Consider the following 25,021-nt stretch of genomic DNA (forward strand, 5'->3'; position numbering starts at 1 on the left):
TTATAGCTGTATTCTTTGCTAATAAAGGCGAATCGATAATACAAATAGCAAACACTAAAAACTACAGTATACAAGCAAGGAAAAAAATACAAAAATATAAGATAATACAGAAAGCGTACTTCTGGACACGGCACGCATCGTCCGGAGGTTCCTCACACTGCGCCCTGACCACCGGTAGTTGGGCCCTGCCCCGTTACCGGGGCAAACTAGGTTAGGTTTTTATAATGTTTTTATGTTGTATGTACTTTTCTGTATTTTACTCTATTAAACTATTATTAAAACCTAATCCTAAGATAAAAAATAAATAAAGAGAATATATAATACAGGATGTATGGGCCCTTAGTTACAAAACTATCCGTGGGAATATCGGGATAAAAAGTAGCGTATGTGTTATTCCAGACGTCCTACATACACAAATTTCATGACTCTAAGCCCAGTGGTTGTTATTTCAAGATTTTATCCCTATCCCTGAGAATATCGGGATAAAAAGTATCCTATGTTCTTAATCCAGGTTATAAACTAACTTTACGCCAAATTTCAACAAATCCGTCCAGCCGTTTCAGCTTGAAGAAGTAACAAACATACTCACTCACTCACTCATAAACTTTTTCTTTCTTCCTTTTCTTTCTTTCGCTCACAAACTTTCACATTTATTTATAATATTAATAATATTATATATATATTGTAAATAGTAGAATAGGATTGTATTTTGGTTCAAGTTAATTGTATTAAGTACTTATATATTATTTTTTAATCACATGTATTTATTTTAGTAAAATATTTTTTATGGCTATGTATTTACTTAATTACACCCTGAACGAATGCATTAATCCACAATGGTAAAATATAAGCTTAACCAGAAACTAACAATAATTGAAACAAACATTTTAAGTACCAGTCACATGTAAACAGTTGAGTTTTGGTAAATTTTGATAATTGTTACACAAACAAAATAAGTGAATATATTCCAACATTGATAGTTTCTGGTTAAGCTTATATTTTACCATTGTGGATTAATGCATTTGTTCAGGGTGTAATTAAGTAAATACATAGCCATAAAAAATATTTTACTAAAATAAATACATTAACATTCATTTAAATAATTACAAAACAAAGTAACATTGTTGTTTACGTTTTGTTTAGTACTAAATAAACATAGTACAATAACAGGTAGTCTTTAGTAGTTATAACTAAAATAAGATAATTATTTTGTAATCGTGTTGCACGTGGCCCGTTGACTTATTTTATAAAATGGAAGAAAAACCAATTGTTTTTCACCTGCTGCATAAAGATGAGTTAATTTATGAAGTGAAGATACGTGGTGAACAGCCAGTTGATTCTTACCCTGGCTTAAAGACACAAATTCGAGAGTTAGCAAACAAAATACCTACTGATGAGATAGACTCCTTCTTAGGTGACTTATCAGTTGAGTTCCAGTGTATAGCTGATAAATTGGTCGAATTGTCGAAATTGACTGCTGACGCGCGACTTTCCTTGAAGAACCTGAACAGAATCCAGGCCCTGAGTAACCACTTATTTCATAGATTGGGGCGTTTGCAACCAACAACCCCAGATGACTGTGAGTTGTATACCGAATTAAATAAAAAACATACAGTGATTACTCAGAGGGTGGACAATTTGTTCAGATTGTACAAGAGTAGCCAGGACTTACAGGACGAAGATGAGCCCTCTTCTAAACATGAGTCAACGCACACTCAGGTTGGTCAGGTTGTTAATGTGTCTTGTAATAGGAATAAGGGTGTTCACACATTGAATTTGAAGTTTAATGGGAAGACAAGTGTTGTTGCGTTCATAGAACGCTTAGAGGAGTTATGTCAAAGTAGGCATATTTCAAACGATGAACTATTTGCTTCGGCTATTGAATTGTTTATTGAGGAAGCCTCTTTTTGGTACCGCGGCGTGTGCAATGAGGTTCGTGGGTGGAGTGACTTAAAAAAGCTCCTTCTAGAAGAATATTTGCCATTCGATTTTGACTATAGATTAATGCAGGAAATCCGTACACGTACACAGGGTCCCGAAGAAAATATCACTATTTATTTAAGTATAATGAAAATTTACTTTAATAGACTGAGGAAACAATTAGTGACGAAGAACAGTTAACAATTGTTAAATACGGAATAAGGCCATTCTATTCGTCACAATTAGCGCTAACTCGAATTAATTCGTGGTCGGAATTGAAGGAACACTGTAGGTTATTGGAACATGCTAAATATCGAGTGGGGGCGTTCAAAGAGCCGCCTCCAGTGTCGAATGGGTTGTTGTGCCCCGACTTAGCTTGTCAGTCACACAATAGGCAGACCTATATGACAGTGGATGCGGTTATCAATAACCCCAACGAGCTCTTCTGTGTTCAGTGTCGGATGAATGGTCACGTATTGAAGGATTGTAGGGCACCAAAGTCCATATTATGTTATCGATGTGGAGAAAAGGGAGTTACAATGCGTGATTGCCCCAGATGTACCGCCGGTCCGTCACGTGGTCCAAAAAACGAGTAGGGGTGGGCCGGGACTTTGTCCCGCCTGCAATGCATAAAAAATTTGTGCACGGCAGGAGGGATAAACCCTGGTTCACGTCATAGCTGGTAATGACCATCGACCATTTAAAAACGTCTCCATTTACGGATCTGTGCATGGTGGCTTGCTTGACTCGGGTTCAGAAATATCTATAATAAACAATAACATTTTACACAGTTTACCCAATCACGTCACTAGGTACGGTCACACGATCTCGACGTAATAAAAACAGCAAACGGCTCGTCGTCTCCCGTCACTGGTTATGTATACCTACCGGTTACGGTTGACGTTAAGACTGTTGTTGTCAAGTTTTATATCATACCCGGCGTGACGACGGACTTGTTATTAGGTAATTAATTTTTGGAGGGCCTTTGGTATAGCTCCGGAGGTCCTCGCGTTATGTGGCACGGTTCCGAGAGGAACGTTAGTGATTGTGAGGTTTCTGAGGTTCATTTGAGTGACTTTGATTCTCTTAATGAGATTCAAAGTGTCAGGCGTTAGAGGTTATACAGAAATTTGAAAACATTTCTGCGGAGCGTAAAGGTTTAGGACGCACCAATCTCATTGCACATACAATTGATACGGGTGATGCCGTACCCATTAAACAACGTTTTTATAGGATGTCACCCGAAAGGTTAAGGGAACTTAACCGACAGTTAGACGAGATGTTGCGCGACGACCTAGTAGAGCCTAGCACTAGCCCATGGAATAGTCCCGTCACTTTAGCACCTAAAGCTGACGGTTCTCTTCGATTTTGCTTGGACAGTCGCAAACTTAATGATGTTTCCAAACACGACTCTTACCCCTTACCGTACATTTCACAAATATTAGATAGCTTGAAAGAGGCCAAATATTTAACATCAATAGACTTAAAGTCGGCTTTTCATCAAATTCCGTTACATCCGTCTTCGAAAGAAAAGACTGCATTTACAATTCCTGGCCGCGGTCTATTTCAGTACAAAGTAATGGCTTTCGGTTTGACTTCAGCACCAGCTACGCAGCAGCGTCTGATGGATCGATTGTTTGACCCGAGTTTGAAGGCAAGGTCTGGTCATACTTGGACGATCTAATCTGTGTGTCGGCCACCTTTGAGGAACATTTGGCTCTGCTGCGTGCCGTGGCTGCTCGTTTTGAAAAGGCGAATCTTACAATAAATCTGGCCAAATCAAGTTTTTTCCGTAGTCAATTGAAGTACTTGGGCTATGTAGTTGACCGGCATGGGTTAAGAACGGATCCCGATAAAATTAGTGCTATCAAAAATTTCCCCACCCCGCCTCTAGAAAGGATGTGAAGCGTTTTCTAGGAACCGCCTCCTATTACAGACGCTTCATTAAAAATTTTAGTTCAATTGCGGGACCACTAAACGCTCTCACGTCTACGCGCAAAGGCGCCCCGCCTTTTGATTGGTCCGCTCAGGCTAATAAGGCTTTTGAAGATTTAAAAACCGCTTTAACAAGTGCCCCGGTTCTGGCTTGCCCAGATTTTGACAAACCTTTTGCCGTTCACTGCGACGCTTCCGATTTCGGGATAGGCGGTACCTTAACGCAGACTTGCGATGGTGAAGAACATCCGATTGCCTTTTGTAGTCGCGCACTAACACCCTGCGAGCGTAACTACTCTGCTACAGAAAGGGAAGCACTAGCGGTGGTGTTCGTGGTAGAACATTTCCGCCCATACCTAGAGGGAAGCAAGCCGTTTAAAATCTTCACGGACCATGCCAGTTTGAAGTGGTTTTTGAATTTGAAGAACCCTAGCGGTCGATTGGAGAGGTGGGGCTGTCGCTTGTCACCTTATAATTTCACAATAGAACATAGGCGCGGTATCGATAATGTGGTGCCTGACGCGCTCTCCAGAGCGGTGCCAGTATCCACCTTGGAACCCGCGACAAATGATCCGTGGTATTGTGACATTTATAAGCGTTGTCGTGATAAAGCTAGGAGTTGTCCAAATTTTCAAATTATTGACAATAAGCTATTTCGATATACCAAGTCAAAGAGTAAACTGCGATCAGACTATGACTGGAAGGAGGTTGTTCCAAGTGACTTAAGACATGCTATTCTAATGGGGAACCACTCAGAGCCAACGGCAGCTCACTTAGGAATAGCCAAAACCTACCAGAGGTTGAAGTTGCGTTATTTTTGGCCTGGTATGTACCAAGATACAATAAAGTTTATTTCCGAATGTGACGTTTGCAACGCTTATAAATGCCCCAATGTTAAGACACCGGGGTTAATGGGTAGTGCTAGGGTCTGCTCGCGTCCATTCCAGTGTCTCAGTATTGATATTGTTGGGCCTTTACCTATGTCTAGGATGCAAAATACTAACCTGCTTGTGGTGTCGTGTTATTTCACAAAGTATTGCTTACTGTTTCCTTTACGCCGTGCCACCGGTAAGGTGATAGCGCAGCGGCTCGAGGATCATGTGTTTCTTGTCCATGGAATTCCACAAACAATTATGTCTGACAATGCTTCTAACTTTTGCGGCCACGAGGTTCAGTCATTATACCGCAAATATCAAATACCTCAAGTACATTTTGGACCTGTTTATACGCCTCAGGTTAATCCCGTAGAGAGACAAAATCGGACGATTTTGACAGCTGTCTCTAGTTTTGTCGGTACCGACCATCGTACCTGGGACGTTAATATACACAAAATTCAATTTGCAATAAATACATCTGTGAGTTTAGCTACGGGTTATACCCCTTTCTTTTTAGTGCATGGACGTGAGGCTGTGGCTGATGGTAGTATTTACAAAGATTTCGAAGACCTTAATGAAATTATCTTTTCGTCACGTAGTGACCTTTACAATAATTTGGGCGAGCTTAAACAGGTGTTTGCTGAGGTTAAGGAGGAGTTGACGAAGGCTCACCAAATAAATGCTAAATACTACAATCAGCGGCGGCGAGATCTGGAGTTTGAGATTGGAGATATTGTGTGGAAACGATCCTTTAAACAAAGTGACGCATCTAAGTATTTTGCATCCAAGTTGGCCCCAAAATATGAAAAATGTCGTGTGGTTAGGAAACTCTCGAAATTAGTATATGAGTTGGAGGATGGGAATGGCAAACCTGTAGGAAAATGGCATATTAAAGATATGAAAGTGGTACCGGAAAGGGGCTGACTCTATGTAGAGCTGGTCGGTAGGATGACAATAGTCGTTACTCGCATCTTATCCCACAGAACAGAGAATGATCCTTTGGAACACCAACTCTTTTATTTTTATTTTTTACAATTTTCTTTACAGGCATATTTATGCCCTTTTTTTTACAAACTTTATTACTTCAAGTTTTAATCGAGTAGGTGGGTGTCGGACGCACGGCCCGCGTCAGTCGCCTTCGCTCGCCGTGCCGCCGACGCCGACTAATCTCGACCCTGGTGGGTCAGTCCAGCATTGCGTAACAGCATGTGTTACGTTTTTATTGCTATTTCGTTTATTATTTTTGTTTGTTTTAAGGGTGTGTGAACGTCGGACGCGCGGCCCGTGCTGGTCGCTCTCGCTCGCCGCGCCGCCGACGTTGACCACTCGGTAGCTTAGGCGGGTCTAGCTGACCTTTTTTTTTTTTAAAAAGGAGGGTTTTAAAAAAAAATATTTTTGGTGCAACTGATTTCGTTTCTTGGCGGGGTTTTCAGGGTTACGTGGAGGTAGCTGGGGGCCAGCTGGAATTTCTCTCCTTTTTGTCGGGAAATTCGTCTGGGAGGAGGGGTGTTGTAAGGTTGTCATTTTGACAGGTGACAGCAAGAGTTTTCGAGTCAATGTTTTTTCTGTTCATCTCATAATTCGGCGTTTTTTCATTTGACTTAAGGACATTTAAATTAATCTCCGTTTGTGTAGATCGTTTACAGGAATATGGATTAAATAATTATTTTCTCTTAATGGTTGGTTTGGAAAGTAAAAATTTGGATTTTGACTCTAGTGATGTCCTTCAAAAAAAAAATCGTACATGGCAACAGTGACAGCTCTACGAGCATGAGGCCGCGTTTTGGGTGAGCAGCCATTTTGATTGATGGTTGAAGAGTAGTTGTGTTCCTAAGTGGGAATTATTTTCTGTTTTTGGTGAGTTCCTCTTGATGGACCTGGTAAAGGCGTCTGAATACGCTGTCAGCGTTTCTCTTTACTTATTTTACATTTTTGTTTTCAGTGAGGTATTGTGGTGTGTGTGACGTGGAGCGACTCACGTAGTGTCTTCCGGAATTCAGTGGTATGTGGACAAACCATTGGAGCCCTGCCTTCCCTTTGGGTCGACAACTCTAATCCTCGATCTTTGCTTGTAGATCGCTGTGGTGTCCAAAGTCTTGCGCCTTCGTGGAGTAGACAGCGTGACCCAGGCGGCGCTAAGCAAGTCTGCATTTCCTCCACGGTGCGTGCTTAACTAATTTCCAAATTTCATGGTGGTCTGTCAACCAGGCTAAGCGAGCTGGTCCCTTCTGTCCTTGAGGGACCCCACTGGAGTTATTTCTAATCCATGATCCGTCCACAGGAGGTGCTAAGACACGGGCTGAAGTGTGGTTGTTGTGGCTTCGTGTAGAAGTGTTTCAAGGAGCCCTGGCGGCTGTGGAGCTGGTTGGCCTGCCCAGCGTGGTTTACTGTCGGTGGCGCTGGGACGTCGAGCACGAGGCGGCGTCCTAGAGTGGCCCACAGTGGCCTGCAGCCAGGTTTGGCAACTTCGGAGCCGAGGTATAGGAGTTACCTTTATTTAGATTATACAGATAGTTAAGTTATCTCAAATCACTGGCCAATTGCATTCACGACCCTTAGTTTTCATAAGGAAGTAGGATTTAAATTATACACAGTGTTTGTATGGTTGATGGGAGCGGGATAATTGTGAGTATCCTTAGAAATAAACATCTTGTTGCACCAAAACCTTGGTTTAATTACTCACCTGCAGCGACCCGCTACCCTGTGTAGAAATTTCATTACAAATGTTGCCGCCAAGTTCAACGTTTGTCTAAATACGGCCTCATATAGCCGCTCGAAGCTCGTTTCCAGTCCAGCGTCAAATCGGGTCACGTGACATATAGCGACAAAGCTGGCAATGATGAGCTTTATCGCTGGAAAAAAACCCCTTCAATTTCGGAAAAAACACTATTATTTTTTGTTTTCATTAACTCTAATATGCAAGCAGCCGTGTTGACGTTGCTGGGACGCGGCAAGTTGACGACGCTTATTTTTTGAGTCGCGGGAAATTCAAAACAGGGTCACGTGACCAGATTTATCGCTGCAAAGCGACGAGCGGCTGCATGAGGATTCACCCTAGTTATTTTGGTAACACGAATAGACTTTTACCTATCGTTTTTTGTCTCACTAGATGGCGCACTGTTGCGTGAGGTTTTCAAGTTTCGCTTTCAAAGCCTGTTTTTACGGGTGTGAAAACAAAGTTTAGATTAAAATAATATTTAATACACCTTAAAACCGTACCATAAAAATATCGAGCATGCCACAGTGTTGCATAGTCCCCGTTTTGTTCGGAAAAATGGGAGGACAAATATTTCCGAAAGAGAAAACTGTCTCAAAACACAGACATTCATTGCCCTGGAACGCATATTTGCCATAATTAATTTCAGATATTGCAAAATACTCACAAAACTATTCTAATTATAAATAAACCCGCGTAGCTCACCCAAAAACTATGAGATTTGACATTTCGGAGACCTCGCGCTACACTAGCGCCTCTAGTGGCGAATTCATACGCGATAGCCCTCACTGGCTCTAGAAGGTGAGGCTCACGTTTATAGCCGGTATCATTTAACCGGTCTTCGAAAAAAAAATTGAATCGATTTAAAAAAACCGGCCAAGCGCGGTTCGGACAGCGATGTGTTTCAAAAATGAAAACTCTATTTGTATGATCATACTACCATACCATTATAAATGCGGACGTTTGTGAGTATAACACTACCAAGCTAAGTTTGCACCTCGCACTTAACAAGAACAGTACAAAAAAACATACACTTAAATTGAGAAACTCCTCCGTTTTCGGTTCCATCCCACCACTATCCCAGCCTATATATTGTCCCACTGCTGGGCACAGGCCTCCTCTCATAACAAGAGGGTTTTTCGGTTAAAAAATGTAAAATTCAACATTCATAACGTCATAATTTATTAATGATATTCATTTGTGACACATCAGAACGGTATAGTAGTTGTACTCGGTTTCATACATTTTATATGGTTGCGTTCATTTTTATACGATGCAGCGTGTTGTGATGGAAAGAAATGTGTGTTCAAGCAGTTCCTCCACACATATCACACAAACCCATCAATCACCATCACCACACTACACTGTCGCGTTTCGAACTCAACCAGTGCCTTAGTGTAAGTTTTCGATTACAAAATAGTTCTACGTCTCGATCGCGTTCGCGTTAAAATCTCTATTTTATGCAAACACGAACAGCGCCTCTAGCGGAACGTTTGCGGTTTTCGTGTTTCCATACAAAATGAGATTTTAATGCGAACGCGATCGAGGCGTATTTTGTAACCGAAAACTTACACTAAGGGCACAGAGCTAAACTTCAGAGCAACATCGTTCACCATGCTGCCAGATGTTAGACTAACAAACCAAAACAAATAAGGTCTTACCGCTTAAAACCGATCTCTTCCAGGCAACCATTTGAGTACAGAAACTAATACTATTACGTACCTCCAATTTGGAGATTTCTTCCTTTTGCTTCTGCAGTAGATCTTCGATTCTGGTCAACGAACTTTCGAACTTGACTGAATCATCGATGAGAGCTTGTCTGCCGTCAAATCAATAAATTAGTGACAGGGGTTTATTTAAAAAACTGGCCAATTGCGAGTCGGTCTCACGCTCTGAGGGTTCCGTACAAGTTTGTAGGTATCGATGAATACCAGATTTGTGTGAAAAAATGAATGTTTTTCTGGAGTCTGGTGTTTTTAAAAAAACAATCGTAGTTCAAAATAGATAATTTTTCTGAGTGAACTTTATGAACATTACGTCAAGGTTCAATTTTGTTGAAATATTGATTTTAGATACGAGATTTTTTCAAAGTACATAGTGACGTGACGATATGTATTTAAGTATGTCTATCTATTTAAGTACATGTTTATCCGTTGCCTAGTACCCATCAATACAAGGTTAGCTAGCTTACAAAAAAGCTTAGGATATAAAAATATAAGAATAACTATCACGGAACACGACACCAATGATTTAGTCCCAAACTTAATGAGATGTATCTAATCTACTAAGGCATCGTCCTAATAGACGCGAATGCACGATCAAACATATAGAACTCGAATAGGTGTCCTAACTGACCAGCGCACGACGCGATCGCGCGTCTCAAATGTTGTAAATCTATTCGCGCGAACTTAGTTTGTACGAACGCGCGAGCGCGATCAAACCTATTGAACTCGAATAGGTGTCCTAACTGACCACCGCACGACGCGGTCGCGCGACTTAAATGTTGTAAATCTATTCGCGCGAACATAGTTCGTACGAACGCACGAGCGCGATCAAACATTGAACTCGAATAGGTGTCCTAACTGACCATCGCACGACGCGGTCGCGCGACTCAAATGTTGTAAATCTATTCGCGCGAACATAGTTCGTACGAACGCGCGAGCGCGATCAAACATTGAACTAGAATAGGTGTCCTAACTGACCATCGCACGACGCGGTCGCGCGACTTAAATGTTGTAAATCTATTCGCGCGAACTTAGTTCGTACGAACGCGCGATCAAACATATTGAATTCGAATAGGTGTCTTAATTGAAATTCGCGCGATAATGACGGCTATCGCGTATGGATTCGCCGCTAGAGGCGCTAGTGTAGCGTGAGGTCTCCGAAATGTCAAATCTCATAGTTTTCGAGTGAGCTACGCGGGTTTATTTATAATTAGAACAATTTTGTGAATATTTTTCAATATCTGAAATTAATTATGGCAAATATGCGTTCCGGGGCAATGAATGTCTGTTTTGAGACAGTTTTGTCTTTCGGAAACCTTTGTCCTCCCTTTTTTCCGAACAAAACTGGGACTGTGGAACACTGTAGCATGCTCGATATTTTATGGTACGGTTTTAAGGTTTATTAAATATGATTTTAATCTAAACTTTGTTTTCACGCTCATAATAACAGACTTTGAAAGCCATACTTAAAAACCTCACGCAACAGTGCGCCATCTAGTGAGACAAAAAACGATAGCCCTCATTGCGGTTCGCTCGCGTCGTGTCGTCAAGTCGCGGAATAATAGGACACCCAGTTTTTGCCATCGCGCGAACACGCGATCATCGCTACTCGCGCGTTATCGCGCATTCGCGTAAAGGTAGGACGATGCCTAAATGTGGGGGCATTTTAGATGATCTATGTGTAATAGACAGACTGACATAAGAAATTAAGATTTTCAGACTTCATTTAATGGTTAATAGGTAAAAGCTATCTCAGTCGAAAATGTTTTTTTTTTTACCGAGTCCTCGAAGCAAAGTTTAGCAACATCCACTTTTTTACCTGTATGCAATGCTGCATGCAGTGTAAATAAAAAAACTACTGTAGGTAAGGTAAACGTACGAGTGCTCGTCACTGTCCCAATAGTTGGCATCTTTAATTTCGTTCAAAAGGCAACTTGTTGTTGAAAGTTTCCGATAGATGGCGCTGTCACCTAGGAGTAAGGTAAGGTAAACGTACGAGTGCTCCTCACTGTCCCAATAGTTGGCATCTTTATTTTCGTTAAAAAGGGAACTTGTTGTTGAATTTTCCCGATAGATGGCGCTGTCACGTAGGCGTAACCCCGCACAACACGCTATCGTTGTGCTTCCTAGTTTATAGATCTTCAATAGAGGTGATTAGAGACCCTTCACAATTGGAAATAGGAATAGCGTGTCGTTCGTGCACTCAGACAGAGAGAAATAGATGTTGCTTAGTTTTAGGTAGTCAAGAGTCATCGTCGTGGTTCATACTACAAGTCAATACGGTAAGACTAAGTTTCCATAATCACGCGTTTTCGTGGATGGCCTTAGGTATGGCTTCTATTTATAACGGTGTTCTGCCGTTGTTTGGTGGCCTAGTGGTTTGACCTATCGCCTCTCAAGCAGGGGATCGTGGGTTTTAATTTTATTTTAAACCCCGGCTCGCACCCGAGATTTTCATAATTCTGTGCGGAATTACATTTGAAATTTACCACGAGCTTTATAATGGTGAAAGAAAACATCGCGAAGAAACCTGCAGAAACCTACGAAGGAATTCAATGGTGCGTGTGAAGTTCACAATCCGCACTGGGCCCGCGTGGCAACTACGGCCCAAGCCCTCCCGTTCTGAGAGGAGGCCTGTGCCCAGCAGTGGGGCGTATAAAGGCTGGGATGGATGGTTTAATTTCCAAACTATCAAATTTCTCCGAAACCAAAATTTTTTCTCAGTTTATTTTATTATGGTTTTATAGAGTACAGTAGGTTAGGTTAGGTTAGTTAGTCTGTTATTTCGAAATTGTTTCCCTATTCCGTGGGTATATCGGAATAAAAAATAGCCTATGTTTTATTCCAGATGTCCAGCTATCAACATACCAAATTTCATCCAAATCCATCCAGCCGTTTCAGCGTGAAGGAGTTACAAACATACTCACCCACTCACAAACTTTCGCATTTATAATATAAATAGGATTGTAAAAGAGCAGCGATCTAGTTTTGCAAACACCGAAAATTTGTAGGAACTTAGAACCATGGTTGTTGTAATTCCAGTTGGGTATGGTTATTGTCTGTTTTGTGGTTTTCGTTTTATTTGGTGTGTTTCTGTTATGTTCATTGTATTTTTTTTAATGTGGCAATAAATGTTTTTTTTTTTCTTTTTTTTTATTGTAACCTGCCTGATGGAGTGGTATTTCTTCTTCACCAATTCGGCTTCTGTCCATTGGATGAGCACTTTGTGAATCTCGTTCTCCAAATGAGAAGCATGCTGTGAAGTGAAGATATTTTTAAATACACCATTTCTTAGGGATCCGCACAAAAAACAGCACGGCACAGGCCTCCTCTCGGAATGAGAGGGCTTGCGCCGTAGTTCCCACGCGGATCCAGGATCGGGATCTTCACAAACACCGTTGAATAACTTTGCGAAGTTATAGAACAGAACAGAATAACATAGGTGTACATAATCGATCTTAAAAGTACAACATTCAGGAATCTATGTTTTGCCAGTAGGCGTACAAATATTTATGTTTTCCTTCAACAAGTCATTGATCTTAGTTTAAATACAATTAATATTCTCAGCAGCAATAAAAACAAAAAATTTAAAAATAACTTAAGTAAGCGCGTATAATATTAATTATTCATATTAAATAACTATTTTAGCGAGGATTTTTATTTAATGAATGTCAATTATTAGCAATGTCTGTCTGGCACAACACAATACATATAAATAAAACTAAAAATTAATCACACTAAGTTTTTAGGGTTCCGTATCCAAAATAGCAAAAACAGAATCCTTATAGTTTCGCCATGTCTGTCTGTCTGTCCGTCCGCGGCTTTCCTCAGGGACTATCAATGCTCGAAAGCTGTAATTTTGCACGAAAATATATGTAAACTATGCCGACAAAATGGTACAATAAAAAATTAAAAAAATTTTTTTAGATTCCCTTCCATAGACGTAAAGTGGGGATGATTTTTGTTTTCTCATCCAACCTCGTAGTGAGGGGTATCGTTGGATAGATCTTTTAAATCCATTACGGGGTTGTTGAAGCGATTTTTCAATTTAGTGATTTGTTTGCAAAATATTCAATTTTAGAGTGCAAATTTTCATTAAAATCTAAATTGGTAAGTGGAAAAATTTGAAAAAAATCAGGATGGTAGTAGTATATCAAACTTTCAAGGAAAACTATAACGGTTAAGTTTTCTTGAGAATTATTGGTAGTTTGAGAGTAAATAGCAGCCTAAGGTATAAAATATACCTAAACTTGGAATATTCCGTACAAAATACGAAATCCTTAAACAAATATTACTTAATTTTTTCGTAATGGCTACGGAACTCTATTTCGGGGGTGTCTAGCACGCTCTTGGCCGGTTTTCGAAATTGACGTGCGAAATTACATTTGAAATTTACCACGAGCTTCACGGTGAAGGTAAACATCGTGAGGTAACTTGAACAAACCTAGGAAGCAATTCAATGGCGTGTGTGAAGTTCCCAATCCGCACTGGGCCCGCGTGGGAACTACAGCCCAAGCCCTCTCATTCTGAGAGAAGGCCTGTGCCCAGCAGTGGGACGTATATAGGCTGGGATCTCACCTTCCTCGTAGGGCTGGTCTTGGTCGTGACTATCCTCCTGGAAGCCGCGATCAGCAGCTGTTCGTATTCTTTCTCCAGCTCTCGAAGCTTCAGTTTCTTACTCCTTTTCTCATATTTGAGCAGGTCCAGGACTTTGCGCTGCTCGATGACCTTCAGATCCAGGTTGTTTATGATCTGGAAGTCCAAGGAGGAGAGGTCGGTGATCAACAAGAGCTGATCCAGTTTTTTAGCCAGAGGGAGGTCGGGCAGTCAAATTCTATAGCCAGTTTGGTTACATGTTCAAATTTTATAGCCAGTGTGCAGTGTGCCATCCTTTTAAGGGTTCCGTAGTCAACTAGGAACACTTATAGTTTCGACATGTCTGTCCGTCTGTCTGTCCGCGGCTTACCTCAGAGACCGCTAGTACTAGGTAGCTGTAATTTGTGATGGAAATTATATATTAGTCACGCCGACAAAGTGGTAAGATAAAAAACAATAAACCAATTTTTTTTTAGGGTAGGTACCTCCCATAGACGAACAGGGGGGGTGATTTTTTTCTCCACTAATCCCGGAGTGTGGGATATTGTTGGATAGGTATTTTAAAACCATTAGGGGTTTGCTAAGACGATTTTTCGATTCAGTGATCTGTTTGCGAAATATTTAACTTTAAAATGTAAATTTTCATGAAAATCGAGCTTCCCCCTCCCCCTCTAAAATCTAAGCCGGTGGGTGGAAAAATTTGAAAAAATTCAGGATGGTAGTAAGTATATCAAACTTTCAAGAAAAACTATAACGGCTAAGTTTGATACATAATTATTAGTAGTTTAAGAGTAAATAGCAGCCTAAGGTATAAAACATACCTAAACTTGGAAGATTCCATATAAAATACGAAATCCTTAGAAAAATATTACTTAATTTTTTCGTAATGGCTACGGAACCCTATTTGGGGCGTGTACGACACGCTCTTGGCCGGTTTTTTGAACAAAACGTGGCAACGCCACACTGTGGCATGCTCGATATTTTTATGGTACGGTATTTAATAAATGATTGAATGTAAATTTTGTTTTCACGTCCGTAATAACAAACTAACACAACTAAGTGGCGCCAACTGGTGAGCCCGAAAACGGGAGCCCTCTTTCTATTGGTGGTTTTTTTTCTAGCTCTCCATTCCGCTGCCTAGCACCAAGCCAGTAAACAAGCAACCTAAGGCAACTCAAGTACACAATGCCAAAAAAAAGTGAAAACATGGAAAAAAAATCGCATATCACGAAATGGTCCCAAGCAGTTACCTGGTCAGAATTCTTGCTGCCGATAGGGCAAACCGAGCTCAGGTATTTCTTGACTTGTACTTCGTCTTCCCCCACCACGACCCGCGCCTGCGCGAGCTCCCTCAGCCTCAGTTTGATCTCCTTCTTGAGAGTGTCGATGAGGTCGCAGTTCTGTTGCTTCTCAGCTTCGCTCTCTTCGAAGTTGGACTTTCTTTGGCCCTCTGAAAGAATATATATCTGCAGTCATACCTACAGTCAAGTGCAAAGATATCGATTTGGCCAAAGCTACAAAAATATGTATACACGACCTTAATGTTAAATGCATAGTCGTGTATACATATTTTTACTACGACGAACTAACTGAATCATGTACAGTCGACGGCATAAATATCTACAAATATGCATCCATAGCGTCAAATATATGTATACTTACATCGACCTTATGATTAGTTGCATATTGGCATAAAGGTGTATAGGATTTTTTTGACGTCTTGGTAACGTAGATGCAGTCACCAGCATTAATATCTACCACAGCGGAGCGTGCAAAAATATCTGACACGTCCTTCCGGCCCGAGAAATAGAGTCGTATCAGATATTTATGCACGCTTGTTGTGTCAGATATTGGTGCTGGTGACTGTACATATATTTATGCCCTTGACTGTTCAGTCGAAGTTAAAGATTTTTACACTGGAGTCCCCCCCTCTAAAATGTAAACTGTTGGGTGAAAAAAATTGAAAAAATTCAGGATGGTAGTAAGTCTATCAAATTATATATTATAATTATAACGGCTAGGATTGCTTGAGAATGATTAGTAGTTTAAGAGTAAATAGAAGCCTAAGGTATAAAATATACCCAAACGTGGAAGATTCTGTACACAATACGAAATCCTTGGAAAAATATTACCTACTTGATTTTTCGTAATGGCTACAGAACCTTATCTTGGGCGTGTCCGACACGCTCTGCGCCGGTTTTGTATACCTTACATACGTACTTAAATATTCATCCTCTACCTGACAACTGTATCTTCTTTTTGATTTCAAATATTTTCGTATTGATCGAAGTCAGACGATCTTCCGTCTCTATCTCGAAAGGATGTTTTTGATAGCACGTCGCCATTATGAAAAAACCTGAAATAAAAATCAAAACTCAAAAATATTAAGCTAACATGGGCAAATGTATTACCATGTGTGCTTTATGGGGCCACCCTAGCTTTTAAAAGGCACCCTACCCGTTACCAACGCCATCTGTGTGGCGGCATTGAAAACAACAAGCCCCAAAGCTCGGATAGGCCGTTGAATCGCTTGATTTCACCATTGAATCTACATTCCACCGCGTACCTTCGCATGTGTGCGTGACTCAGTTCTCACGCCTTTTAAACCATGCTAAACAAAAATTATAAGTTAAATTATCTAAAATCATTAACGTCCACAAGAAACGGATCGTCCTAATAACTTCCCGAAGTTTAGATAGCATAGTTTGCTCAGTTCAAAGCTGGCACGCACACAGGCGCAGCGGCGGCCATTTTGATTTACCGTACGCTGCGTATCTCAACAAAGCCGTCAGACGCGAGGCGAGCAGGACGCGGCTGCGCACGATCCGACCGCGCACAATCCCAAACATTTACCGCTAAAATGTGTTATCCAAAACCATAGTTCTAACTGTTGACAAAATGAAGTGTCTGTTTTTAATACCGTGAGTGAATTTGGTGTTTATTATTGAAACAAATGAGTGTGTGCCCAGTGTAACAAAATGTGGTCCAGAAACTTTGTACCGGATTATGGAATTCGATTTCTTGCTGCCTGTTTGCTAGTTGCCGCGCTGAGCATACAAGGAACTGAAGGTAAGCTAGGCTTAGCTAGAAAGGCTAAGAGTTTTCGAGCGTCTCAAAGTTGGTGCGCTTTTTCAAAGCGCGCCGCAGGCGACCAAGTTGGCGTAAAAGCTCTCGCCGTGTTCTGGTACCGCCAAACCGGTCGATTTATAATTGGGCTCTCACAGATGTAACTTGTGGGACGAGTATATATCTAAAAACTAGAGTGAACTCGCATTGCGTTTTTTAACGTAGGTACCATAATCGCCATCGGCATGTACCTATTGGCTTAGAAATAACTTAGGATAATCGTAAAAGTCAACGCTTAGTACTAAATGTAGGCTCATATTTTCACTAGTATCATATTTTCTATTTATTGTTTATCATTGAATGCTGTGCGATTTGTTTTAAAAGTTGGATATGTTAAAGAAACTTTCTCAAGAATCAAAAGCTCCGAGGAGCTTTTAAAATGTTATCGACGATTCATTTGATAAAATATAATATGAATAAAATGTATGCAATAAGGTTTCAGAAAATTCCTTTAACATATTTGAAATATGTACCGCATTGAAAACATGGTTAATAATATTGCCCAAGCGATTTCTTTTTATTGTAATTAAGTTACAGTTGTACCGAAAATTTCGGTACCAAACATGCCTTTTCCTAAACAGAAAAGTTTGTCACTAGAATTACACACAGAAGTTCTAGAGTTGCTTACTTACATAGTTAGAATTTAGTAGAAAAAGGCTTGTTTAACAGCGTTTAATCTGTCATCTCCCAGGATAACAGGATCGAAGGATTTTGGGCACAAATTTGTGCCTCTGGGAGAGGACAGGTTAATGTAGTTATAAAACTACAACGCCCACGGGTTATTAATTGTGAGCATTTACTATGTTTTTGTAAACTAGTTAATAAACTACTATTTTTGCTAGCCAAGCGAGAAGGTCGTCGTTAAACCGTAACATTTTTTTTTCCAGTAAGTTTTGGCTTCAAAATGATCTTTTGGTACGAATATCTTTCACGTTACACCTTCCTTTTACTGGTTTCATAACTAGTATATTTATATTATTTGGAATTTTGCGGAATAGATGAAACAGACGGAACAGTCGTCTGTAAATTCCCAAAATTGAATTCAATGACTATATTAGCACAATAATCGACGTAAATTCCAAATTCGTACCTGATGTAGGATAAAAAATAAAGTGTTATGCTTCACACAGCTGCCACAGCGTCTACAGGACAGTCAAGCACCTAGAATACAAATTATAACAAAACCTATCTAACTACTTTGTATTCACTACGATAACACTGTGGCAGACGAGTTAAATATTGATCAAACAACACATTTTGTTATGTTTCTAAGGGAAAGTTGTAACTTACAATTCATATTGGGCGCGGCAACGAAATTGCGTGTTTTGGTACCTCTTCTGTTCCAGAGGCATATGGAATTGTAATTTTGTCATCTCGGCAGAATGGTAAGTGATAGTAAGTATTATACCAACTTATTTGATTCGGTGCTTAAATTAGAACCCAAATGTCAGTATGTTTTTGCGATAGCAGCGACAGTAACTGCATCAGATAAGTTTGTAAAGCTTGCGCTGTTGTTATTATAAGGTTAACGCGATAAACAGTTTGTTTAGTTCATAGACCTGTCTTAATTAAGTACATTGCTTAAAATGATTTTTTAACTGCCATTTCAAACTTTTGCACTTTTGTAGCTTAATTCTGACTGGTCTAGAACTAGATTGCGAAGTTTGAGAACGAACTAAGTTTTAAGTAGAAAACACTCTTTAGGCTTATCTCACAAATGAAAAATAAAATATATTTTTTTCGACCGCACTAAATACCTAAATTGATTACTAAACCACTTTTTTATGTTTTTAAGGTTCAATGTAAAATTTGAGAAGTTATCTCTATTTAATTGTTATCGTATCATGCTTAATTTGTTCTCTAACTCCGTTGTGTACTTACTACTAACAGCTTCTGCAAATGTTTATTGTACCTACATCATTTCATTTCATTCACTTAATGGTATTAAATATAATGACCCGGATAACTCACGTCTTAAATCGAGTTTAGCTCGACATGTTTCGGGCTAATCCGTAGCCCTTCGTCTTCGGAGCAACGCGACTCAGCGGCTGCTGCAACACGCGCACAACACACACGCACACACACGTGCACACGCGTGTGCGCGTGTTGCAGCAGCCGCTGAGTCGCGTTGCTCCGAAGACGAAGGGCTACGGATTAGCCCGAAACATGTCGAGCTAAACTCGATTTAAGACGTGAGTTATCCGGGTCATTATATTTAATATGAGTGAGTCTCACGGTAGTTTCATGTTCAAAATTCACTTAATGGCCTTAAAATAGTTCAAGTGTCTAATATATAGTCTATTACGTCATCCTGTCTAAGTCTAGCAAACGTAGAATAATGTCAAAAATATGAAACTAGGTTTCCGCGTAGGAGACTACACTGAATCGCCGCCTTCGTATGTTCCGAATAGCCCTGAAACAATTACTGGCTCAAATAGAACATAACGCCCTTAATTCATAATTAAACATGTCTACAATTCAAAGAAACCGTTGATATCTCTGATTACTACGCGTCGCAGCATTTAATCGATTGAATTGATCGTACTCAAATCGCAGATGGCCTGATGTTGATGAAACATGGCCGTTCCACTTTTATAAACGGGATTAATGTCCAATTGTCTCTCCAATTGACTGCAGTGTCGCGTATAAATCTTAACTAAAACGTGAGTAATACTGTACACTATTATAGGAAGGAGCTCTAACACTCCAACTTTAGATGCTACATTTGCATGGGATTGCTAAAGCGGTCTGTGCAATATTTGACGAAGACACAACGACCGTACAACTTAGGAATAAGTGTGAGGTTGGTGTGGATTGATTGCAAGTGGCCAGTGTTATGCTTTTGTGTAGCGTCTTGCTTGTTCCGAGAAGCGTTTGTATATTTGTAACGTCCGTGTGCTAAGAAGCGTTGCATATTTGAACAGTACCTAGAAGAGCAGAACTTTGTTTAAATCGGTCTATAGGGCTCTTAACTTAAGGACTAGCACTGGTTAAGGTACTGCCTACATTAATTATTTTGTGACCACATAATTAAACTGGCGTAATTTCACGGCACATCCCTCTCGAATGTCGAGGATATTCATCAAAATTTTTGATTGTGATCGGTACACTTACTTTGACACGAATAATGTATGAAAACATTCATTAACCACAATTAAACAATACAGAAATAAGTTAAAAGGGTTTTCAATTAAGTTAATCAACAACCTACTGTCATATTCCGGATAAATTATGAATTGCATAAACTAATTCTGGAAATTAACGTCAGTATTTTGTCTCTGCTCATAAGCCTGTGCAACCAAGTCATACCAGTTCAATATTTAGCTGGTTTTTTTAAATCCATCTTCATCTTCAAAAGATCAACAAAAAGTACCTAATCCAAATGCCAAACTTTTGGGTAAAGAAAGATGCTTACTGAGCTTGAACTTTTTTTTTACTACTCATTCACAAGTCGACCCTTCTGTGGTACCAAAGACAATGCTACCGGTTAAAATACCCCTCCATTCATCTTTGTAAGTAATCTACAGTACAGTACAGATGTTATTTAACTGTCATACAATGAGTAAGAGCTTTTAAAACGTTTTAACTTGCTCTTTTATGAAAAAGGCCGTAGTTAATATTCATTTACCTTTTACAGCGTTGAAATAGAAGATATATCCCACTTAAACATACCTACTTCAAGTTCTTTTATTCCCATTAAAAAGGCAGTAAGTAACTTTCAGGTCTGTACTACAATGCACAAAATAAGTACCTACGTGTTCTAGTTTGCCAACTTATTTTTCGTATAACGTAATCTTTGTACAGTCTCGTTCTTAATTCTTAAAAAAACATAGAATACTCTTATGTACATAGTAAGCTGACAAATAGTCTCGTTTTGGCTTCGCCAAAAAACGAAACATCAAATTAAGATATTGTAAACAAATATTCATTATTTCTTCCCAGTCCTTTAAAGCATCAGCAGTTTTTTTAATTTATTTTACAAAAGCGGTACCAACCGGTACTTAACGTATTTTGGGACAGCTTTACCCTTGTCCCTACACTAATAGTTAATAAGTACTGAAATTTAGTGGAGTTAATGGAAAATACCTCTATCGCTGTCCCTAAATTAATTGTTAAAATTGAATTCTAGTAGACCGCATGAAAAATATCCCTACCGCGCTGTTTCTACACTATTTGTTAAAAGTGAAATCTTGTGCAGTGCATGAAGCAAATGCTATTGTTTTAATTCTTTTTCGAAGCTTGTATACTAGCTAATACTTCCAAATATGTAGCTAGAATTAGAGCACTGCCTTCTTAGACCACCGGCTAGTATGGGCAGCGCAATATTTAACCTTTTAAGTACGTAGACCCTGAACTAAATCTATTGGTTTCGATGAAAAATCGTTCGGATAAATTTTTAAAAGTTTTAACTAAAATATAATTGGGAAGTGGTAAAAAGTTGGACATCAAAATTTATACGAAAGTGTTCTGTTGTGATACGCAAATTACACATAAGTAATTAATTTAGACAATCGTTGAACTTACCTACACATATGCCAGTTTATAGAAAACTGTCTTTTTAAACATGTCGTATTTTCTTTGATGTATGTAAGTTTTTTGTGGTAAGATCACAAAGATTTCTTGCCAGGAAAAAAGATGTAAGGTTTTAAAACAAGATCTTTTTCGTCACTTTTTTAAAACCGCATGCGGGCATTATGTAATAGTTTTCTTGCGGTTTCTTACCATTTTATTATCGTTTTAGAACATTCGGAATATTCAAATTTAAGCTTTATGTTTAGGTAATACGAGCGGCCGCAGTCGCTTTTCGCATTGGCAAGTCATAGCACAAAGTTATCGTGATCAGTGGCCAAAATTGGAACTAGAGCAGTTTTCATACAAACTTGGGGTTTACCGTTAGACGGTAGCGTCGCGGCCACGCGCACAGTTAACCTTGTATTTATTCACGTACAGTGAGAAAAGTAAAGTTCCCATGCGAAAGTCTTCACTATTGTTTTCAAAAGTTACGAAAATATTTAATTGCATAAAGTGATCACTGATCTGTGTCGCTAATTGATATTATAATACACTAGCTTTATCGCGCGGCTTCGTTCCCGTGGAAAAAATCTAGCTCTTATCTCGTGCTTTCGGAATGTCCCTTCTCATACTTCTTTTTTTTAGCATTAGAAAAAGGGTAAACAATCTTGACGATTCTTTTTATTGAAAAACGTTTAAAAAAACAGTAAGTAACTATTGCCCAGCAGTGGGACGTATATAGGCTGGGATGGATGGATGGAACTATTACTTATGACACCAAAAGCATGTAAATTATTATATGTCCTTGCTAATTGTTACTATTTGATGTGACTTATTTTTCAAAAGTGTTTTTCAATAAAAAGCTCTTAGATAAAAAGACACGTCAAGACCACGAAAACACGTCACGAGAACTTTAAAAATAAAATACTGGCCAGTGCGAGTAGATTTTCGTACTGCCATGCAAATTAAAAAGTTTGTAAGTACTTCATAGAATTTCTATGAAACTTATTTGACATTTCGGGCAGGTATAGTTTTATTTAAATTAGTTTGGCAAAGGCAACCCTGCTTGCCAATGTCTGCTCGGCGCTAACTCAGGGTGCTTGTATTTAAGTCTTTACAAGCAAGGCTGGCTAGGCTACACATCCAGGCCTTATTTTATGGCTTAGTGTAAGTATAAGGCTTACTTGACTGCCGCTTCCTATAACAAAGCGTGGAGTTGATTTTAGATTACTTTTCCAGCCATTTTTCACGGGGGGAGGGGTGAGGTATTACAACGAATAAGAGGACGATTTTTTAAATCATATCTGTGAAGTTCTCGTTAAAAAATTGATAAGTTTTTGTAAAAAAGTATTGTTATTGAAGGCTTTTATTTAATTCCAGCTCACGTTAATTATTTGTTTTATGTCAGTTCATTTAGATCCACTTCTAGTGGTCGGATTGACTTGAGATTTGGTTACATAATTATATGTAGATAATGAGAATGCAATGTAGGTACCACTCGTTGAAAACTTACTCTTTCGTAACGAAATTTTTCTGACCCGACTGACGCCATTAACGCCGGCAGAAGTGTTGCCATTAACGGATTAGAACTTACTACATATTAGGGAGTATATTTTAACTACACCAACACCATCTACATTTGGGAATTAGAAATACAGTAACAAAGGCCAAAAACTAGCCAAAAAATATTTAATAATATCAAATTTTTTAACAATTTTTGTATTGATATATATCATAAAAAATCATTTGATATATATCGGATATATATCATGATATATATCGGATATATATCATGATATATATCCATTGTGATATATATCCTCAAACCCTGCAAGGCTCCGCTTATTTCTCGCTAAGCCACACTTTAGCTAGCCCCAGCCGTGACACGTCTTATTATTAAAGCAAACGCACCACAGATAACCACTTGTGCATATGCACTTTATAAACATTTGGTGCATACATTCCCGGACGTACACGGCAGTACAACCACTATAAACCCTACTACAGAGTCGAGTTCGCTCTGCATGGTTTTGAACGGTCGTTCAGTTAAGTTTGGGCTTTCTGGTGTGGTTTTACTGTTGAATGTGGTACGCACACTGGCTGCGGAACCGGTTTGCTTGGCCGGTTCATAGTAGTGTCATACTGAACCAAAACGCAGGTTTTTAACTTTTGAGAAACTATTATGAATACTTGTTTTGATTTGGCTTCTTGGATTTTGGCCTAGGTTTTACGTTTTACGCTAAAGAATCTCCTTGTTTATAACAATTTTAATTTAAATAACGCAAACCAGTGTAGCTGAAGCTTTGGCAGACATTTCTTTTAATATTGAGGCAAATATTTAATTATTAAGTTAAATCGATTATTACTTCTAAACTGTATTTAAAGAATAAAAGACGTGTTTCCTTTCTGACAGAAAATAACGCATTTTTTATTCATAAAAATGATACTAGGCGTATTAACGGCCAGTAACAATTTAAGGCTTACAAGACTAATGACTAACTAACGATTAAATTTTTTTGACGGATAAATGTGATGGCGTCTCTTTTTTTTTTGATCGAATAGACGGAGACGGGATCACATTTATCCGTTCAAAAAAATTAATCAATGGGTTGTAGGTGAAACAGCCCCTATGAAGTTTTTATTTCACAAACAATTAATATTATACCTACAAAAGTTTATGAGTATGATTGTGCGGTGTGTGTGTGTTAGTCAGTCGGGTAATTAAACCATTTGCAAGTAATTGTCACTATTAATACGCTTTTGGGAATTTTTAGTTTAAATGGCGCAAAAAACTTTTTTTTTCAGAATTAGGTAATTCTATATTCTCCTCACTCAGAATCACGAGTACTTACTATTGATTTAGACTAAGAAATAAGTGTGCCTAATTTTAATGTCGGTTTTTGACTGGCCGTTACGAAATGGACATATAATTGTTTGGGGTTGTTTTTTTCTTCGCTAAAATCAGTAGTGCCCGTAATTTAGAGTAAAGAGAACCTAGGATTACCTAAATCTGAAAAGAAAATAATGTTACGCCATTTATGGCCGCTGCACGCCACGCACACGCATCTGTTGTAATATAGAAACTGTATAGAAAGATGCCAGTGCGCACGCCACGCATTGGTCTGGCGTCTTTCTATACAGTTTCATACATTACAACGGTGCGTGTCACGCACACGCATCTGTACCACTACCATGAGTTTACAGTACATGAGTACTGTGCCCTTAGTGTAAGTTTTCGGTTACAAAATATGTCTCGATCGCGTTCGCGTTAAAATCTCAATTTGTATGCAAACACAAACAGCGCCTCTAGCGGAACGTTTGCGATGTTCGTGTTTCCATAGAAATTGAGATTTTAACGCGAACGAGATCGAGACGTATTTTGTGAACGGGAAAATACACTAAGCGTACGATGAGTTTACTTACAGTGACCGTACTCGATAGCGACGGCGTAAATTATTTGTAGAGGCGCTGTGCCCTTAGTGTAAGTTTTCGGTTACAAAATACGTCTCGATCGCGTTCGCGTAAAATCTCAATCTGTATGGAAACACGAACATCGCAATTGTTCCGCTAGAGGCGCTGTTCGTGTTTCCATACAGATTGAGATTTTAACGCGAACG

General features: G+C 39.2%; 3 protein-coding genes and 1 long non-coding RNA gene across 5 annotated transcripts in view; 3 read left to right on the top strand and 1 right to left on the bottom strand.

Annotated features, from left to right (window-relative positions):
* Positions 1–1,226: 1,226 nt before the first annotated feature.
* On the top strand, positions 1,227–2,731 carry LOC141438208 (uncharacterized). The gene has a single exon (XM_074101979.1). It carries the CDS (start codon positions 1,252–1,254, stop codon positions 2,119–2,121), a length of 870 nt encoding a protein of 289 aa, XP_073958080.1. The 5' UTR covers positions 1,227–1,251; the 3' UTR covers positions 2,122–2,731.
* A 3,689-nt stretch (positions 2,732–6,420) lies between these two features.
* Positions 6,421–7,451, top strand: LOC141438774 (uncharacterized). Of its 2 annotated transcripts, XR_012452514.1 has the most exons (4): positions 6,421–6,587; positions 6,673–6,732; positions 6,806–6,891; positions 7,012–7,451. It is a non-coding gene; the product is annotated as an uncharacterized lncRNA (long non-coding RNA). The 2 variants fall into 2 exon arrangements; XR_012452511.1 differs by having other exon boundaries at positions 6,427–6,732.
* A 780-nt stretch (positions 7,452–8,231) lies between these two features.
* Positions 8,232–18,069, bottom strand: LOC141440589 (outer dynein arm-docking complex subunit 3-like). The gene is made up of 7 exons (XM_074105147.1): positions 17,983–18,069; positions 16,006–16,122; positions 15,017–15,216; positions 13,749–13,922; positions 12,338–12,426; positions 9,169–9,265; positions 8,232–8,240 (listed from the first exon to the last, which is right to left on the bottom strand). Exons 2-7 carry the CDS (start codon positions 16,109–16,111, stop codon positions 8,232–8,234), a joined length of 675 nt encoding a protein of 224 aa, XP_073961248.1. The 5' UTR covers positions 16,112–16,122; positions 17,983–18,069.
* The window catches only part of LOC141440605 (neurogenic locus notch homolog protein 1-like), a 141,936-nt gene continuing 133,441 nt past the window's right edge, over positions 16,527–25,021 (top strand). The window contains exon 1 of the mRNA XM_074105148.1: positions 16,527–16,835. Within this exon, the coding sequence (XP_073961249.1) occupies positions 16,745–16,835 (91 nt within the window). The 5' untranslated portion in view covers positions 16,527–16,744. The remainder of the gene's footprint in view (positions 16,836–25,021) is intronic.

The sequence above is a fragment of the Choristoneura fumiferana genome, chromosome Z, assembly GCF_025370935.1.
Source record: "Choristoneura fumiferana chromosome Z, NRCan_CFum_1, whole genome shotgun sequence".
NCBI lineage: Eukaryota > Metazoa > Arthropoda > Insecta > Lepidoptera > Tortricidae > Choristoneura > Choristoneura fumiferana.